Source organism: Macaca fascicularis, chromosome 14, assembly GCF_037993035.2.
Source record: "Macaca fascicularis isolate 582-1 chromosome 14, T2T-MFA8v1.1".
NCBI classification, from domain to species: Eukaryota; Metazoa; Chordata; class Mammalia; order Primates; family Cercopithecidae; genus Macaca; species Macaca fascicularis.
The window spans coordinates 42,874,700-42,891,189 of NC_088388.1; the positions used below are offsets into that span (position 1 = coordinate 42,874,700).

Here is a 16,490-nt window from a genome sequence, read left to right on the forward strand (position 1 = left end):
TATATCCTGAATTGCATAGACTTTTTTTTTTTTTTTTTGAGATGGAGTTTCACTCTTGTTGCCCAGGCTGGAGTGCAATGGCGGCGATCTCGCCTCACCGCAACCTCCGCCTCCCAGGTTCAAGCGATTCTCCTGCCTCAGCCTCACTAGTAGCTGGGATTACAGGCATTTGACACCACGCCTGGCTAATTTTGTGTTTTTAGTAGAGACGGGGTTGCTCCATGTTAGTCAGGCTGATCTGGAACTCCTGACCTCAGGTGATCCGCCCTCCTTGGCCTCCCAAAGTGCTGGGATTACAGGCATGAGCCACTGTGCCGTGCCTGCATTGGCTATTTTTATAGTACCAAATTTGTGTTGAGTTTTGAGTTAATGTCTTCTAGTTATAAAAACAGGTTTGATCCATTCTTTGCAAGCACCTCAAACTTATCTCAAGTGGAACTAATTAGTTTTGCATACAGATTGGTGCTATCTAGGCTATTTCTCTGAAATTTATCTTGTCATATAAGTCAGATGTTAAGGAGTTATGCTAAACTCCTTTTCCTATCTAACTCCTAAAATGTCCCTTTCTCTGTCTGTATTTCTTAGACATAGTTACATTATAAGTAACAGACATATTTAAAGTAGGTTAATACCAAGTATCTCATAGGTAGAAAATTCTCATAAGTTCCACAAAAACTTACGGAACTAATAAATGACTTTAGCAATCTTGCAGAATGAAAAATATATGAAAGTCAATTCTATGTTTATATGCAAGCAATGAACAATCTATAATTGAAAGTAGGAAAATTTAAATTACAATATCAACAAATAAAATATTTAGGGAAAAAGAAAACTGTAGACATTAAAAATGACAAAACGTTGCCAAGAAATTAAGATCTAAATGAAGAAACACTGTATGTTTTTGGATTGGAAGATGGTAATTCTTAAATGGGTCTTAAATTCAGTGCAAAATCTCAGCAAACTTTTCTAGAGAATTAAGAATTCTTATTAAGAATCATCTTAATAAGATGATCCTTGAATTTATATGGAAATGCAAGACTTAGAAAAACCAAAACAATTTTGAAAAAACAAAGTAGGGAAGTACTAGCCAAAGCAATCAGGCAAGAGAAAAAAATACAAAGCATCCATATAGGAAAAAAAGTTGTCAAACTGCCTCTCTTTGCTGACAACATGATGCTATACCTAGACAACCTTAATATCTCTGCCAAAAGGTTTTAAAAGAGATAAACAACTTCAGTAAAGTTTCAGGATACAAAATAAATGTGCAAAAATCAGTAGTATTTCTATACATCAATAATATTCAAGTTGAGAGCCAAATCAAGAATGCAACCCAATTTACAATAGCCACACACACAGTAACTACCTAGGAATGCATGTAACCAAAGAGGTGAAATATCTCTAAAAGGTGAATTACAATACACACTGAAAGAAATAAATGGAAAAATGTTCCATGCTTATGGATTGGAAGAATCAATATCATTAAAATGGACATACTGCCCAAAGCAATCTAAATTCAGTGCTATTCCTATCAAGCTACTAATGTCATTTTTTCACAGAATGGAACAGAATAGAGAATTCAGAAATAAAGCTGCACAACTAGAGCCATCTGGTCTTTGACAAAGTTGATGAAAATTGGCAATGGAGAAAGCACTCACTAGTCAATAAGTGGTACTGGAATAGCTGGCTCACCATAAGCAGAAGAATGAAACTCAAGATGGATTAAAGATTTAATTGTAAGATCTCATAGAAGAAAACCTAGAAAACACTATTCTGGATATCGGCCTTGGGAAAACATTTATGCCTAAGTCCTCAAAAGCAACTACAACAAAAACAAAAATTGGCAAGTGAGACTTAAATAGTTTCTGCAAGCAAACTATCAACAGAGTAAACAGACAATCCACAGAATGAGAGAAAATAATCAAACTATGCACCTGATAAAGGTCTAGTATGTAGAATCTATAAGGAACTTAAACAGTGCGACAAGTAAAAAAAATAACCCCATTGAAAAATGGGCAAAATACATGAACAGACACATCTCAAAAGAAGACATACAAGTGGCCAATAAATGTGAAAACATGCTCATCATCACTAATCAGAGATATGCAAATCAAAACCACAGTCGGATACATTTCACGCCAGTCAAAATGGCTAGTATTAAAAACTTTAGAAAACAACAGATGCTGCCGAGGCTGTGGTGAAAAGGGAATGCTAATACACTATTGGTGGGAATGTAAGTCACTCAGTTCAGCCACTGTGGAAAGCAGCTTGGAGACTTCTCAAAGAACTTAGAACTGGCATTAGACCTGATCCAAAAGAAAATAAATCATTCTACCAAAAAAGACATATGCATTCGTGTACGTTCATTGCAGCACTATTCACAATAGCAAAGACATGGAATCAACCTAGGTGTCCATCAATGGTAGACTGGATAAAGAAAATGTGATACATATGTGCCATGGAATATTACACAGCCATAAGACCAACATAATCATGTCCTTTGCAGCAATATGGATGCAGCTGAAGGCCATTATTCTAAATGAATTTATGCAGAAACAAAACCAAATACCACATGTTCTCACTTATAAGTGAGAACTAAGCATTAGATACTCATGGATGTAAAGACGCCAGCAATAGACACTGGGGACTACTCTAGAGTGGGGAGAAAAGGATGAGGGCAATGTTTGTAAAACTTAACTATTGGGTACTATAGTCACTACCTGGGTGATGAGATCAATTGCACCGCAAAGCTCAGCATTATGCAATGTATCCGTGTAACCTTCATGTGTACCCACTGAATGTAAAATAAAAGTTGAAATTATCTTTTAAAATTGCAATTTCTGAGAAAAGTAGGAAAATTTATACTACCTGATATCAAAATGTACTATAAAGCCACAGTAGTCAAGATAGTGTGGTATTGGCCTAAGGGTAGCTAGCTAGATTAGTGAAACAGAATAGAAGGTTTAGAAATAAACTTACATTTTTTACAGGGCACTTCAATGGAGAATAGGGAAATAACATTTTCAACAAACGGTGCTGGGAAAACTGAATCCATATGCCAGTAAAATTAAACTCAAGCCTTTACTTCACACCATACACAAAAATTAAAATGTATCATAGAGCTGAATGCAGTAACTAAAACCATGAAACTTCTAGATGAAAACATGGGAAGAAATCCTTATAATCTTGAGTTAGGCAAAGATTTCTTGGATATGACACCAAAAGCATTATTAATTTAAAAGATAAATTGAACTTCATAAAAATTTTAATTTCAAAAGCACTATTAAATTTCAAACGCAGCTGGGTGCAGAGGTTCACGCCTGCAATCCCACCACTTTGGGAGGCCAAGGTGGGTGGATCACTGGAATTCATGAGTTTGAGACCAGCCTGACCAACATTGTGAAACCCCGTCTCTACTAAAAATACAAAAATTAGCCAGGTGTGGTGGTGCGCGCCTGTAGTCCCAGCTACTCAGGAGGCTGAGGCATGAGAATTGCTTGAACCCAGGAGGTGGAGGTTGCAGTGAGCCGAGATTTGTGGTACTGCACTCCAGCCTGGACGATATTCTGTCTCAAAAGAAGAGGGAGGAGAGAGAGGAGAGAGAGGTGGGGGTGAGGAGGCGGGGAGGTGGCGGAGGTGGGTGAGGAGGAGGAAGGGAGAGAGAGAGACAGGAGGAGAAGAGAAGAAAAGAAAGAAAGGGCAAACTGTAAACTGTAAATAAGTAGCTTACATCCAGAATTTATAGAACTCTTACAACTCAGTAAGATAATCCAATTAAAAATGGGCAAAAGATTTGAATAGTATTTCACAAAAGAAACTGTAAAACAAACATTACCACGTAGGTGTTCAGCTTCATTAGTCATTAGAAAAAAGGAAATTAAAGTAAAAAACATGATCTCCCTTTTTTCCTCCAATGGCTATGATTTGTAAAAGTGGAAATACCAATTGTTGGCAAGGATATGGAGAAACAAACTATCGTACATTGCTGATTGGTCCACCCATTTTAGAAAACAGTTGTATATTTCTCAAAATGGCAAAAATAAATTTCCCAAAGGGCCCCAAAAATAATATGAATTACTTTTATAGGAGATAAACACATGATATAGCAATGTGAACAGCAGTTACCAATCAGGCCATTAGTCTTCAATACTTCAAGCCACCTTCCAACTCTCAGCTACTAAGATCCTTTTATGCACAAAGGTTTTGACACTAGAAATAATAGAAATAACATTTAATTGTGCATCTAAAGGCCTGAATTTTAGACGCATGTTTAACTTTGATGTTTAACTTTGGGGAAATGTAGCTAGAAAATTTCCTCAACTCTAAAATCAGAGGATTTGAGATAATTTTTTATCTTTCCACTTTTGAGTTTCTATGAATTGGGATTGAGATTTGACCTGTTTTACCCCACTCTGATTAAGAGTCATGAAATAGAATTCTAAGAAAAGAAGAGCATTGGAATTAGAGCCATTACCTGTTTTACCGTAGGCAAATTATTTAAACTTTCTGATGCCTTATGGCCCTTAAAATGCAAAATGAGAGGATTATAAGATTTCATAACTTCATTGTTAATCTGAAGATATTTTACATATTAGAGATGTAGTTGGTTTCCTTCTTCATATCTAGAAAAACTCATTTCATGCTCTGTTCTGAGAGACAGTCAATGGTCTTCAGAAACCCTAAGGACAAAGATAGCCACAACATGATCCAGAGAGAGCAATCTGAGAAAAGATTTAATTAATCACAAACAAGTTTAAATTTAGTTTACTCACCCAGTGTTTTTAAATGTTCCTGTGGTAACATCTTTGAGGAAGTCAACTCTAGTTGATATTGTCTTTTCAGTGACAAAGTGTCAAATACATTATGAGGTGGGCATTGTGTCGTGAATCATTTTTGTAACACAGTTCCTCTTTCCTTTGAGCTACATTGGTGATCCAGAGTTTTCTCCTCATTCTCCCTGCTTCTATTCTTTTCACTAGTACAAAACAATCTGTAGACAAGACAGCTAACAGTTCCTCCAAGTAATTTCTTAACAGTAAAAATGAATACCTCTCAGTGTTCCTGAAATCATTCCTTATATGTCTCTGATTCAAGCACTTTTACCACATATCCTGTAGGTACAATTCTGTCCCCACCCACATCAGGAGACACTGAATATGATAGCAGTGAGTCACTTAATTTCAGAATCAGCCTAGTCTGCTCAATGTGTTGATATTATTTCTCACTGTGGCCTTTTTACTATTTACTTGAACTTCTGGTTTGAGATGTTTCCACTCTGTTTGCAGCCAGATTTCTAGACTACTTAGACTTTTTAATTCTTTATTCATTGGCTATTGGACCCATCTCTCCATTGTCCTTCCTTGGATCTTACATCTAGCTGAGAATAAGGTGACATAAACCTACTTTGTCTATGTCCTGGCCAGTCTTCAATAAGGAGTCGAGGAGTAAGAGGCTGAATATAGTCTAATTTTTTTTCACATCCTTGGTTGGTGCTGATTGACTAGCAGCTAGACTCCAGTGGCAGTTGTGACCATGTTTTCAGTGACACTTCAAAGACCATCTTAGATGTGGTATGGGTGTCATAATCCTTCCCTCCCCACCAAATATGTTCATGTCCTAATCCCTGGAACCTGTGAATATGTTATGTTACACGGCAAAGTGGATTCTTTAGATGTGCTCAAGTTAATGACCTTAAAATACATTATCTAGGTAGAGCCAATCTAATCATGTGATCCTTAAAAGCAGAAAACCTTTGTAACCTATGAGAGAAAGAGATATGAAGAAAGAAGACGGGTCATAGAGATGCTGCATTGCTGATTTTGAAGATGGAGGAAGGAAATCATGGACCTTAGGAATGCAGGTGGCCTCTAGAAGATGGAAAAGGAAAGGAAATGGATGCTCCTCTAGACCCTTCAGAAAGGAAAACAGCTTGGTGACACTCTGATTTTAGCCTATTGAAACCATGTCGAATGTCTGACTGCAGAAACGTGAGATAATAAACATGCTTATTCAGCTACCAAGTGTGTGACAATTTAATGCAGCAATAGATAACTACTAATGCAAAAGATAAGGAGGTTAATATTACTTTTGTTAAGCTGCACTTATTCTTTAATGAAGTTGACTATTATTTTAATTTTTGTTTGTTTTAGACACAGGCAGTAAAATTATATTATTAAGGATATAAATATGCTTATGGAACAAATTTAGGCACAGGAGAAAATGTTGAGGGAAATATTGTCATTAACTATACAAAGAAATTCAGTGTATTAGGTAACTTAAATATCTTAATCACTCAAGATTATACTTTTAAATATATTAGAATTATTCACTGTACCAATGTGACTATCACCTACAACACCTCAGGGGTTTTTTTTTTAATCTATTTTTTTTTTAGGTTTCACTGACTTTCTCTCCCTGAAATGATTATCATCACTTCCAGCACCACAAAATTATGCCACGCATGTTGTTTAAGAACTTCTCAATTATGTATGTTTTGACTAAATTTGTCATGTAACAAACATTCTTCCTTCCTGACTTTTTGGAGAAAGAAAGGTGGATTCTTTTGTTAATGTTGAAAAATTAGTACATGAAAAATTAACTTTCTATCCTTTTTATACTCAGAGCAGCACTTACATTACTACCAATAATAAAACCTGAACTCTCTACTAAGGAAGACTAACACCACCATCACTCATCTCCCAAAGTGAAGAAGTGCCAGGGAGCCCTAATTTGATTCTTCTTATAACTCTTGGAGAAAGTTGCCATTTGAAAATTAACTTGATTTCAGAATGAGGCATTGATTTAGAGACAGATAACATTTTTAAAATATATCCTTTTAATTCTTGAATGAGTAAGGACAATATTTTGCTGTTTATTGGTATAAAACAGCCCTGTCCCAGGTATACAAGGGTATACGTGAGTCTGTAACATCATTAGCTACAGTGAATTTACTTTACTAGAAGGCATAGCAAAATAGGATTAACTAAAGATATATTTTTAATAAGAAAATGCTTTGAAATAACATGAAATCAATGAACATTTTGACTGTACAATTTACTCATCAAAGTATCAACGTATGTCAGCTCATGTGTGAATTACACTAGATCATTCTAAACACAGCCATGTGCTCAGCAATGTGAGAAATAACTCATAAGCTATTCTCTAAGGGGGTGTACTGAAAACTTCTAAAAGTACCCCAGATATTTGGTCACAGATAAGAGATATACTTTAAGGCAACCTTCCAAGTGAATGTAAACTTTTCTGAAGTGGCCTTTCCAGTAACATATTACTATTGTGAATACTCTGTACTTATTTGTAGTGCTGTTGGATATTTTTTTTTTTTTGTAGCACATTATCACACTAATCAAAAATGTAATGTAAAAAAAACAGCATAAAAATCTTGCAGTTATAAAAATGTCTGGGGTGCTTTTACTCATGGATGTAAAGCAGGCACTTTCTGTTGACTTATCTGCAAATCCTAAATGTTCTCTCCTTATAGTGTTTATCTTTAATTAGAATTGTGTTTCTAATAGTTTGTGTTCTAAATACTGTGTTTGCATATTAAGAAATAATAATTTGCCTAAAATTTGGCTAATTTAAATTTGAGTTTAGAATTTCTTTTAATAGGTCATATTCTACAGAAGCGTTAAAAATAAATAGTGCTACTCTTTGAACATTTTTCAATATGATGACATTTTTCTGTCTATCTTTCTCCAAAACAGTTTTCAGAACATATGAACTAAACTGACTACACTGGAGAAGCGGATACAGGCCATTATGAGGGTCCCCTTGTCGTGACCAATTTGTTTCACTTAATTTCCTTCTTAGCCTTATAATTGGCAGAGACCACCAAGTAGTTATCTGGATTCATGTCCTTTAGAGTTGGAGATTTGCTTTGGATAGGGGATGTTTTGCCATCCACACGGGAGATCTGCAGCATTCGGCAGGGGTCGTGTTTCAACAAATACCCTGCAAAAGTTTCCCAGCCTCCTCCCACACGGACCATGACATGTTTGTTGTGCAGCATCTGAAATGAAAAAATATCAAAAGTGTTAAATTATGAAAATTCTTATAGTATCTTGAATCAACCCCTGATTCTAGTGAAATTAGTGTTTTGGTTTGGATTTCATGACCCACTGTTTTTCTACTTGGTGCACAATGTCTGAGGTAGCATATAGTCTATGAAAGAAGTCCTTTTTTTCTATGGAAGTGAATTAAGGATAAACAACTCCAGAACCCAGCTTTGCTGTGCTATGGGAACCAGCACCTATGTACAATTCTTTGGTTTAATGTGTCTGGAGGCTTCTCTCTGATATCTGATGTTCTATTACAGTTCTTATCACTGTCTCTAGTTCCTGCCTACTGACTCAGCTTAGTGCTCCATTTTTCCCAGTGGGTTATTCCCCTCTGAATCAGGATTTTAAAGACCATGGAAATGTCTGCTAATGAATTATAATGCTAAGAGTCAAACAAATACTCAATACAAAATAACATGGAAAAATGCACTAAAAAAATTATTGAAGTTTTCCCCAGTCATTGTCTGAGCCCTTGAAGGCAAAGTGTTTTTGAATAGGCAAACATTTATGTTTTTCTTTATTCTTTTTCTTCCTAATTATCATAGAATATGTCTTTGAAAACAAACAAACAACTTACCCCAAGCCCAGGAGCCATCTAGAGCTCCAACTTAACAAGGTTATTGATTTAAATGTGAAGAATGCATGATTCTTTGTATCTAGTAAAAATATGTTATGGCAGTTTGACATGGAAAACCAAATAATTTGTCATCAACTTCTTTCAAATATCAGAAAATTTAATATTAAGAGGTAATGTTGCACAATCATCAAAGACCCTGTTGACGCCCTCTCCTGCCCAAAATGTTATGGATACATATGGGCACTGTAATGTTGGGAAGAGGATGTGATTGTGAGAGAAAATCTGGGAAGTTACATCATAGAGTCTATAAAATCTGTTTCAATTCTTCTTACTTGGTGTCAGCTTGAGATCTAGACTTTTTTTTTGACTCCCAGCCAGTGGGAGATGACTTGTGTTCTTACCACTTTCATGTAGCTTTTGATAAAGGTTTTGGACCTGCTTTCTATCTGCCTGTATCTAAAATTTCTGCATGTGTATTTGGGGGTTTCATAGAACTTCATTTATGTGGTTGACATGGAGCAGTTTTCAAAATCAAATATTGTGCCAACTAATAAAAATTTAATGAAAAACAGTAATTAAAACTATTTGATTTATATGAATTAAACGTATTTCTACTGGTTATTCTCATTTGAGTATTAGAATTTTAGAACAGAAAGTGAAACCAGCACTACTGTCCCATAGAAATGATGTTTGTGGTTTCTTTTGAACAAATACAGAAACTGACCCTCTCAGTCTTAAAATTTGAGAAAATTACAATTGTCTTATTTGAGTTCCCTTCTCAGAAAACCAAACATCAGGCATCCCAGTTAGTATCAAGGAGCTGCAAGTTACCAGATCACCACATCTGGACAATGAGACATCAGACCCCTCATCTGTTGTGATTGCCTAATAGACCATCTGTTCCCTGTTGACCAATTACTCTTCCTTACCACTCCCTAATTCCTGTTTTCAAGGCTACATATCTTCCCTGCTATATAAACCCTTAATTTTAGTCCATCAGGTAGATGGATTTGAGACTGATCACACAGCACCCGAATAAAGCCTCTTTCCCTGGAAACACTCATTGTTTCAGTGACTGGCGTTCTATGCAGTGAGCAGCAGGACCTAGACAGAATCTCTGACATTTCAGTAGCAAAAGGACCTTATAACACATCTTCCAGTTTGAAGTCTTCAAACTTATTTTAGCATCAGAACGTACTCATTAAAACATCAGTGAGAATCCCTGAAACATAAAGCAGATAAAAAGAGGGTTTAGCTTGGAATTACTTTGCCTTTCCTGGCCCTGCCAGTGGCACTGAAATTGGCTCAAGTGTCACACAGAACTAATAGTTACTTTTAAAAATAAATAAATATGGTTGGGGATGGTGGCTCACACCCGTAATCTCAACACTTTGGGAGGCCGAGGCGGGTGGATCACCTGAGGTCAGGAGTTTGAGACCAGCCTGACCAATATGGTGAAACCCCATCTCTACTGGAAAGAAAAAAATATAAAAATTAACTGGGTGTGGTGGCAGGCACCTGTATTCTCAGCTACTCAGGAGGCTGAGACAGGAGAATTGCTTGAACCTGGGAGGCAGAGGTTGCAGTCAGCCGAGATCGTGCCACTGCACCCCAGCATCGGTGACAGAGTGAGACTCCATCTCCAACAATAATAATAATAATGAAAATAACAATAATAAATATAGAAATTGACCCTCCCTGGTCTTAAACTTGAAACTTAAATTTGTCTTATCCGAGTTTCTTGCTCAGCAAACTGACCTTTAGGCAAGGAACAGATGACACCAGACAGTTAAATGCCAGACTCCTTGCCCCTCCCTAAAATTCCTGTTTTCCTGCATGTAGCTACATTCCTTCTGCATTATAGAAACCCTGAATTTTAGTTGATTGGTGAAATAAATTTGAGACTGATGTGTTCTTCTTGGCTGCAGCATCCAAATAAAGCCTCTTTCCCTGGCAATACTCATTGTCTTAGTGATTAGCTTTCTATGTAGCAAGCAAGAGGACCTAATCCCTGGTGTTCCGGTCACAGTACCATGTTGTTTTACAGATGCAGACACCAAGAACCAGATCTTAGGATCTAAGCAAATCAAATCAAAGATCTGGTTCTCAGTGTCTGCATCTGTAAAACAAGAACCTAACTGGAGGCAGGTTGGACTGGAGCCAGGTTCTTAGCATCTGACTCTAGTCTAGTCCTTTTCTCATGACAGCTTTTACTAAATAAATAAAATCAACTAGGGCTTTTATAATTTTATCCACATATTCATAGTCCTACAAATTTCTGCATATGTTTTACTACCACCAGCTTCCAAAACTTGAATTCACTGGGACAAAAACTGCAAAGGTCAGTGTCAGAATAACACTTGGATTCTTTCTACCACTGTTCGAGAGAACAACTTTGCCTATTTTGAAGTTCTGGCACCTCCTAGCTCTGTAAATTACATTTAAGTCTTGTCTCCAAACATTCTTGGTATCAATGCCCCTGGCAAAATGCCCAAGTCTAATTCAGTGTTTGTGAGCAGGCCATTTCAACCAGAAAGAACCGCCAGTGAGAACGGTTTTTAAACAATTCTAGGAAGCAGTGACAGAAACACTTTTCAGCCTGGAGTATACTGACCATTTAGGCACATATGCAGTTTGCTAATTTCTTAATGAATCAATAGTACTTTGCAAAGTGGATACAGCATGGAACAGAGTCCCATATCGAATATGAATAATACAGGAATTAAATTTCTGCTCACTTCTTCTTCCACATCCTTTCTACTGCAGATGTTGGTTTCAGTCCAATATTCTTACCACAGTCAATAGAGGAGGATTAGCAGGAAATACTTTTACAATGTATCTAGGTTTACTTTCCTGCCTTTGTAAGAGTAGTCTAATGGACATAATTGTATTTTTGCGAATAACATCCATCTCCAAAGTCTAGCTTCATCATGTGAAAGTTCCTTTAATAAGAACTACAGTTGGAGGAGGCATACAGCTTTGTTGATTGATTTTGTGTGACTGTGAGGTGGAGGGATATATTTGTTGTTTTCTCATTTTGAACCCTGAATCTAGGTGTTTCATGAGATTATCTCATCCTTTTGAAACTTGCCCAAGGGTCCCATAGAACTGATGTTTATGATTTCTTTTGAATAAACACAGACATTGACCCTCCCAGTCTGAAAATCTGAGAAAGTTAAAACTGTCTTATCTGAGTTCTTTTCTCAGAAAATCAGTCATCAGGCCTCCCAGATAGTGTCAAGCAACTGAAACTTACCAGATCATCACGTCTGGACTATGGGAGCCAGATCCCTCACCCACTGCCTAAGGGAACACCTGCTTCTTGTAACCAACTTCTCCTCCTCACTCATCCCTAATTCCTGTTTTCCCACACATAGTTACATTTCCTCTCTGCTATATAAACCCCTCATTTTAGTCAGTTGAGATGGATTTGGGACTGATCTCCCATTCTCAGCTGCAGCACCTGAAAAAGCCTTCTTTCCTGGCAACACTCATTGCCCAGTGATTGACTTTCTATGTGGAGAGCAATAGGACAAACACCAAACCTCTGGTGTATTGGTAACAATTTCCCTTTGATTGTGGTTCTGTAGGCAATAACTGGAGAGGTGTTTTTCTCCAAAGGTATAAGATGACCTCCTTCCACTCCCAGGCTTTTAAAGGAAATAATGAACAGACAATTTATACCTACATTTTAAAAACGTGTTCCACAAAATTAGAGAATTGTTTTCCTTTTAGAAACAGATGCAACTTCCTATAAAACACTTTACATGAGACACTGCTTTATATGGACACCTTAAGAATGGGACATTACTAATAGTAAAATCAGATATCAGAGGTTTCTTTCTCTTGGAAGATTTCTTTTAGGTATCAGCCTTAGTAGTTTGTTTGGATTTTCCAATTATTACAAAGAGAGTTTATATTTTTCCTGATCTTCTCTATGGACCTAGTCAGTGCTCTGCAGCTTGGGTCCTTAAAAATTTATCAGAACTGTAAAGTGCTTCTCCCTTTCTTTGAAGTAGTCGTTTTTTTCTTTATTCTTTGCTTTCGTGTTTCTAAGCTACACTGAAAAAAATGACAACATACATAAATATACTATTGCCTTTCACTGAATGCTTCCTTGATGCTGTGTTTGACAAGGGTGTGAGCATCCATGATTCATGTACTTACCCATGATACTTAAAACAGAAAGGACTTTCTACATCTTCAAAGAAGAATATTGATTTCATATTGAAGAGGAGTAATTGTGGAATCCATTACCTTTCCTCATGCCTCATTTTGGCTACTCTCGGGAGATGGAAGGGTTTTAGGTCAATATTATAATGTTTCCACAGCAAACCTTACAAACTATCTCCATGAAATAGGTGGCCCTGTCTGAGGATATACTCTAGAAAACAGATTTTCAATTCTGAGTTATTCTTGCTGATGTCTCAGTTAGACCTTGCTAATCAGTAACCTAAAATTTGCTAAGAAAGCCAGTGGCTAAGCTGTTCAGAGGTTTCAAGCATGGGATTAAGATATTAGGGTCATACAAAAGATAACAAGTGTTGGCAAGAATGTGGAGGAAAGGGAACCTTTACACACTATTGGTGGAAATGCAAGTCAGTACAGCCATTATGGAAAACAGCACAAAGATTCCTCAAATTATTAAAAATAAAGGTACCATATGATCCAGCAATTCCACCCCTAGGTATATATACAAATGAAATGAAATCAGTGTATCAAAAAGATATCTGCACTCTCATGTTTACTGCAGCACTATTCACAATAGCCAAGATATGGCGTCAACCTACACGTCCATTAATGGATGAATGAGTAGAGAAAATGTAGTATATGTACATAATGGAATACTATTCAGCCATAATACGGAAGAAAATCCTGTTGTTTGCAACAACAAGAATGAACCCAGAGGACATTGTGTTACTTGAAATAAGCCAGGCACAGAAAGACAAAAATACCATATGATTTTGTCGGAGGCGTGTGAACAAGAGCAACACCATCTTGAATAGGGGCTTCAAAATGAGGCTGAGACCTACTGGGCTGCATTCCCAGATGGTTAAGGCATTCTAAGTCATAGAATGAGATATTTCACAGGATAATTCATAGGATAAGATATAGGATAAGGTCAGCACAAAATACAGCTCATAAAGAAGCCAACCAAAACCCATCAAAACCAAGCTGGCAACAAGAGCGACCTCTGATCATTCTCACTGCTACACTCCCACCAGTGCCATGACAGTTTACAGATGCCATGGCAACATCAGGAAGTTACCCTATATGGTCCAAAAGGGGGAGGCATGAATAATCCATCCCTTGTTTAGCATTTCATCAAGAAATAACCAGAATATGGGCAACCAGCAGCACTCAAGAATGCTCTGTTTATGGAGTAGCCATTTTTTTGTTTGTTTGCTTTTTTACTTTCTTAACATACTTGCTTTCACTTTTACTCTGTGGACTCATCCAAAAACCCGCGCTTGGTGTCTGGATCCAGACCCCTTTTCTGTAACAATTTCACTCATATATGGAATCTAAAGATGCTGATCTCATAGAAGTAGAGAAAAGAATGGTGGTTACTAGAAGCAGGAGTGGTTGGTGGGTGAGGGGGATAGGAAGGTGTTAGTCAAAGGATATATAATTACAGTAAGTTAGGAGGAATAAGTTCAAGAGATTTGTTGTACTGCATGGTGACTGTAGTTAAGAATGATATATTGTATCCTTCCTTAATTAAAAAAATGCAAAAAGAGTGGATGTTAAGAGTTCTTGCCACAAAAATGATAACTATGTAGGTAATACATTTGTTAATCAGCTCTATTTAGTGATTCCACAATGTATATGTACTTTAAAACTTTATGTTGTACATGATGAATATGTATAATTTTATCTGTCAATTTAAACAAATACATACATAAATAGAAGAGGATCCATATATAAATTCTTTTTTATAAAAGATACTACTGTCATAGAGATTTATAGCCCTGATTAAAGAGATTAAAATTCCATGTTTTTCTGGTATGTGACCGATCTAAAAAAAAAGTTGAACACTCACCTCCATCTCCATAAACCAAACTCCCACTGTTTAACCTAAAAGCGAATCAGCCTGCTATTATTATTCAAACTCTTCCCTCCCTTTCCCTAGAATGGTTGCACTGCAATGAGCTTTTCCAGCACAGATGCTGAGCTGGTTTAGAAGGAAGATTATATACTTCATCCAAGAACTCTTCCATCTCACAGATTAGTGACATTAGGTCAATTGCAATTAATTGATTCTTTTAGTTTTGGTCAGCTCCATTTCCCATTTTATCTATTACCCTCAAACACACCACTTGTCCCCCTCCCTCCATCAGCCTACTGATGACTTCACCTTTATCAAGCATGCATCCTCTATTGACACCTCTACTGACCAATATACCTGAATCTGTATTTATCATTTACTCCACCTTTCTTATCTCAGAAGTTCTCCTGTCCAAGTTCAATTCCTCCCACTATGTTCTAACTCTCGTTAATTTCTACTCTTACTCTTATACCTTCTGCTTACATCTGACCTTCTTGATAGTTACATTCACACTTGGTGTCTTCACTTCTAACTTGCTCATCACGGTATAACCTACAGTACACTTTTCTTCTGCCCCATACCTCTTAACTGACTGCACAGGGAAAGGGAGCCAGATGGCATCTACTGTATCAAATACAATGTATGGCCCTTAAACTTTATTTCTCATGATAACTCTGTCAAGTAAGGTATCTAATGATGTTGACCACTCCTTCCTTGAAACTCCCCACCTCTTGACTACCTGTGACAAGTATGTCTCCTGAATTGCCTACTACCTATCTTGTTGTTCTTTCTCTGACTCCTTGATAGGTTACATTTCTTCTACATTTTAAGTTTTGCCATTCCAACATATTCTGTCCTTTGTTTACTGCTTTTCTGACTCTAACCACTCTCTATTTGCAACCTCATGGTTTCCACTACCACCTACTTTTGTCTCCAAATTGTACCTCTAGCCCTAGCCCTGATGTTCAAAACGTCACCCTCAACTGGAAAATCTTCCATGGTCATCTCCTTCCCAAGATAAGTGAATCCTTCCTTGCTGTGTACTGTTTAGTTTCCACATGATTTCACTGTTACACGCATCCCACAATATTGCAATTGCTGATTTACCTGTATGTCCCTTTTCAGAATATGTGAGCTCTCCGAAGAGAGGGATGATGTAGTCTTCATTTCTGGACTCTCATATATGCAAGCTCAGAACAGGGCCAATATTGTTATCATATAATACTTCTTTTCATTTGATACTGCCACAAGTTGTACTCACTTTATCTAATCTATAATGTCATTATCAGTATTACTGCTTTTATAGACAGGAATATTGATGCTCTGAGAATTTAAGCAACTTAGGCAGGATTACACAACAAATCAGTAGCAGAACAGGGCAAGAATCCTTTATTCCATTAAACCATACCTGCTAGATTTTGGTTTTCACCCATGCTTGGTTACTTACCTGTGGTAATTCAGCACAGGCAAGACATCACTACTATCAGAAGTAGTAAGTAGGGTAAGCAGATTAACTGTGCTCATTTAAAATGAGTCATAGGCTTATGTCCTAATAAATCTTAAATAAATATTAAATTTAATTTCAGAAGATTATCCTCAAGTAGCCCTAATTATTTTAGAAGTAAATGTGTTAAGTGAGGTAACACGATGGAATACATTCATATCTAGTTATCTGTTGGCATAAGTAAGAAGGGGCTTTGATTTCTGTCCAGTGTGTATCTCACTGCTTTTTTTTTTTAATTTTAATGCTTCATAGAGTTGAACATTTTGTTCTTCATTCCAAAAGGTAGCG

At 36.8% G+C, this 16,490-nt stretch overlaps 1 protein-coding gene across 3 annotated transcripts in view; it reads right to left on the reverse strand.

Annotated features, from left to right (window-relative positions):
* Positions 1-6,811: 6,811 nt before the first annotated feature.
* GAS2 (growth arrest specific 2) overlaps positions 6,812-16,490 on the reverse strand; it is a 179,708-nt gene continuing 170,029 nt past the window's right edge. For all 3 annotated transcript variants that reach the window (XM_045371618.3, XM_065528372.2, XM_005578376.5), the window contains one exon: positions 6,812-8,023. In XM_045371618.3, coding sequence (XP_045227553.2) covers positions 7,805-8,023 — 219 coding nt within the window. In that variant the 3' untranslated portion in view covers positions 6,812-7,804. The remainder of the gene's footprint in view (positions 8,024-16,490) is intronic.